Source organism: Uranotaenia lowii, chromosome 2 (assembly GCF_029784155.1).
Source record: "Uranotaenia lowii strain MFRU-FL chromosome 2, ASM2978415v1, whole genome shotgun sequence".
Taxonomy (NCBI): domain Eukaryota; kingdom Metazoa; phylum Arthropoda; class Insecta; order Diptera; family Culicidae; genus Uranotaenia; species Uranotaenia lowii.
Window position 1 is genome coordinate 196785289 of NC_073692.1, and position 4500 is coordinate 196789788.

Here is a 4500-nt window from a genome sequence, read left to right on the forward strand (position 1 = left end):
AGGGTGATGGGCGAAGAGAATGCCGCGCGGGCGGCAGTAGTGCAAAGAGGCACCCGTCGAAATGTGGAAAATCACCGACAGCGGAAGAGGCAGCGAGTTCGACTTTTCCAGGAGAAAAGGCGCCGCCTGGAGGAGGAGGAGCTCGAGGAGCTGGAGCAGCTGCATCTGTCATATCCTGGCAGTTATTCTGGCAACACTGTATGCTGTCAGCCGAGCACGCGGTGAAAATCTACTGCGTAATAAAATTCATTCCTTACATAAGCCACCATATGTAAAGTACGCGTTTCTATCGTAGAGTAAAATTAAAAGTTAATAAGTAGTTTACTCGTGCGTTTTACTTTACTCCGGATACGGGTTGTCTTCCTGCTGCTTCTACCCTGCTGCAAATACAATAATTTGGCGACGAGTGCGTATTCAAACCTGCGCGAGAGATTACTGGAAGTACCTAACCTCTCTTTCTACAAAGATGATCCATCCGGAAGGTGCTGCTGCTGCTGCTGCTGCTGCTGGGGCCGGTGCTGCTACTATGCCGGTGACGTTTTCGTTCGTACCGTTCAACCCAGCTGCTGGAAAGTTCGATCGGTGGTTAGACCGATTGCAAATTTCGTTCCGGATCTACAAAGTAGCCAATGTAAACAAACGGGACTACTTGCTGCATTACATGGGCGGTGCGGCCTACGAAATCCTGTGCAACAAGCTGATGGACGAGCTGCCGCTGGAGAAAAGCTACGATCAAATTGTGACGATTCTCAAAAACCACTTCACTCCTGCTCCGTTGGAAATATTAGAAAATTTTATGTTCCAAAGCCGTAAACAATTGGAACATGAAACGTTGAGCGACTACCTGATGGATTTGGAGAAATTAGCCCAGACTTGCAATTTCGAAGCCCACCTAAACAAAGCTATCCGGAACCAGTTCGTTTTCGGAATCCGAATCCGTGTTATCCAATCGCGATTGCTGGAAGTGCGCGATTTAACACTCGAGCGGGCGAAGGAGATTGCGTTCGGTATGGAGATGTCGTTCCGTGGGACCGACGAAATGCATGGTTTCCGTCTTCGGCCGTCTGCTGACGTAAAGTATATCGAGCACGGCAAAACCAAGAAGAAGAAGAGCAACAATCAATTATCTTTAACCAACTCGACTGCAGCTGCGTCGTCGAAAAAGTTCGATGGCCAAAAGAGAACATGCTACAGATGCGGTGATGATGGTCATTTGGCCGACAAATGCAAGTATGTGACTACCAAGTGCAAGTTCTGCAACAAGAAGGGACATCTCGAAAAGGTTTGCCAGTCGAAAAGGAAGGAAGAGATGAGAAAGAACGATGCACATCATCTGGAGGAGCCGTACGTGGTTAAGGATCTTTTCCACTTGCGTTCGGCGCTGAACTTTTCAAGCAAGTTCATGCTGAACATTACCGTCAACAAGAAGGTGCTCACATTCGAGGTCGACACTGGATCCCCGGTGTCATTGATCGGTTCCCAAGATAAGCAACGGTATTTCCCTCACCTTACCCTTCATCCTGCTGACCTCCGACTGGTAAGTTATTGCGATAATGAAATTTCGATTCTCGGTAAAATTTTTGTTAACGTTGTTGCTAATGGAGATGAGACACTACTTCCTTTACACGTTGCGGATTCCAGCCGCCACCCACTAGTAGGTCGAAACTGGCTTCGTGATTTAAATATCGATTTCAATCGCATTTTTAAACCTGGTACGCATTCAATGTCTCACTGTAGCGTGGTGCCGGAAGTTACCACGACTGCTTTAAAAAATATTTTGCATAAATACCCTAACGTGTTTAATGACCGTATTGGCCATATTTCTGGTGTGCGGGCTACACTTACGATCCGTGACAATACTAAACCAATGTACACACTTAATCTTTTCTCCTGTGGTCGGGACGATTTCGTCCTGTATTTTCAACAGCTGAAATTACAGGACAAATCTCGGGACAGAAAAACAGCTCAGGAAAACATCTGTCAAATTAACCTGTGGCATCGAAATGCTTTTCTCCTGTGAATTGCAGGGAGTTTCTTAAATCTCCTGCGAGCTCATGACATGCTTCTTTTGAGATTTGCAGGAGATCTGAAGGGGTTTGTTTTTTCTCTAAATACAAATAAATTCTCAATACTTTCTTTTTGAATGAAAATATAGATTTTTCTTCAAACATAAACCAATTTATTTAGTATTTTTTTAAGCACATCTTTGACACACAACACTATAATATTTTAAGAACACTGCACAAGTTTTTTCCTGCTTTTGGGCCAGGCGGCTGTTTGCGGGCATTGTTGATCCGTTGAAGATGCCGCTGCGGAATGATCGGCCTTTGCACGAACTCAAGAGCGCGGTTGAGACTACTTACGCTGTGTTTACCATACGGATCTGGATCACTGGCAACCAAACGTACCGGAAACATCTTGCCGACTTGGAAAGCTCTTGCCTAGACCAAGCGACAGAGGGACGATAATCATTTTCCCGTTTTTGTCACACGGTACAAAAGGACAGAAAAAACGTTGTTTTCTCTAACGTCTGCAACGAACGAACGGTGACCGTAACAGTTAACGAGTTGAAACTTTTGGCGGTTTGGAATTTTATGCACAAGTGAAAAAAAAAGGTTGTTTGTTTTATACAGGAGAGCAAGAGAAAGAACATTTGACAAAAATAGGGTCTCCCGTGATTCAGGAGAACACTAAGTCCTGAAATCACGGGGACACTGTAAGTTCCTGCGCTCTCGTACAAAGTTTGTCTCGGATCTCAGGAGAGATGAAGCGTCCCGAGATTCGGGTGAGTTCTCATTCGAACTTCGTTTGAATTGGGCAGTTCTCCTGTGATACGGAGATCCCGGGTCCCGAGCGGGATAAATGCAATCTTAGTGTGTACATTAAAGCAAGACCAGTTGCATTTGCAGTTCGCAATGCCGTTGACAAGGAAATCGACAAATTAGTTAGTGATGGTATCTGGGAAAAGGTTGACCATTCTAACTGGGCCACACCGGTCGTGCCAGTGCAGAAGGCAGGCGGTAGGGTGCGCTTATGCGGAGATTACAAAATTACGTTAAATCCCAACTTACTTGTCGATGATCATCCCCTTCCAACGGTGGAAGAGCTTTTCGCGACTGTCGCGGGCGGACAACGATTTTCGAAAATAGATTTGTCGCAAGCTTACTTGCAATTAGAAGTGCGTCGCGAAGATAGAGAGTTACTTACCCTTAGTACACATCGTGGACTGTTTCGTCCAACGAGGCTCATGTACGGAGTGGCCTCAGCCCCTGCAATCTTTCAAAGATTAATGGAACAGATCCTACAAGATATTCCGGGTGTGACAATTTTAATCGATGACATTCGCGTGACAGGTCCCGATGACCGTACCCATTTGCTTAGATTAGAGAAATACTAAAAAGATTAGATGCTCATAATATGCGAGCTAATCGGGAGAAATGTGATTTCTTTGCGGACAATATCGAGTATTGCGGTTACAGAATAGATCGACACGGTGTCCATAAGCTACGTTCAAAGATTGACGCGATCGAAAACATGCCAATTCCTACCAGCAAGGAACAAATTCGTTCTTTCATCGGTCTCGTTAGCTATTACGGTCGATTTTTCCCCAATCTTAGTACAATTCTATACCCTCTTAATAATCTGCTTAAAGATGATGTTCCATTTAAGTGGAGCAATGCGTGTGACAAATCGTTCAATCTAGTTAAGCGTGAAATGCAAACCGATCGTTTTTTTGTCCATTACGACCCCACTCTACCGGTGATTCTAGCTACGGATGCTTCTCCTTATGGGGTTGGTGCTGTCCTAAGCCGGTTAGTCAGATTTTCTCGGAGGTAAAGGGTTTACCTACTATGTCGGCAATGCGTATGCAACACTACGCCGCGTTTTTACAAGCGTTTGATTATAGTATACGTTATCGTCGTTCGTCGGATCACTGTAACGCTGATGCAATGTCGCGACTACCTGTTGTCACTACTGATTCGGGATTCGAAATTGAGGAATCAGATGCCGTCGAAATAAATACGATTCAGACACTTCCCTTGACTGTTGATGAACTCGGTAGCGCTACACTACAAGACAAAGGTGTGCAAGAGTTGATGCGTGCGCTAAGAACCGGTAAAGCGATCGATGCTAGATTTCGTTTCGGTATTAACCAAGAAGAATTTAGTTTGCAAAAGGATTGCTTAATGCGTGGTGCCCGCGTTTATGTTCCACCTACTTTGCGCGTCAGAGTTTTAAATGAACTTCACTCAACACATTTTGGCATAACCCGAATCAAATCACTAGCTCGAGGTTACTGCTGGTGGGAAGGCATAGACAGGGACATTGAGAATCTTATCAAAAGCTGCGCGTCTTGTCAAGTGAATAGAGCAAATCCTCCGAAAATTTCGTTTCACTGTTGGGAAACCCCATCAGAACCCTTTCAACGTGTCCATGCGGACTACGCCGGTCCGTTTATGGGTTTCTATTTTCTGATATTAATTGATGCTTATTCGAAAT

At 44.9% G+C, this 4500-nt stretch overlaps 1 protein-coding gene across 1 annotated transcript; it reads left to right on the plus strand.

Annotated features, from left to right (window-relative positions):
- Positions 1-466: 466 nt before the first annotated feature.
- Positions 467-3397, plus strand: LOC129742238 (uncharacterized). Its single transcript, XM_055734112.1, has 2 exons — positions 467-1537; positions 2822-3397. Exons 1-2 carry the CDS (start codon positions 467-469, stop codon positions 3395-3397), a joined length of 1647 nt encoding a protein of 548 aa, XP_055590087.1.
- Positions 3398-4500: the final 1103 nt, after the last annotated feature.

What these genes read in the sequence shown, in the direction of transcription:
- LOC129742238 (XM_055734112.1), top strand. Translation starts at nt 467, where the DNA reads ATGATCCATCCGGAAGGTGCTGCTGCTGCTGCTGCTGCTGCTGGGGCC. An exon ending in ATCCTGCTGACCTCCGACTG is followed by an intron (nt 1,538 to 2,821) that starts GTAAGTTATTGC and finishes TGAATTGGGCAG; the next exon opens with TTCTCCTGTGATACGGAGAT.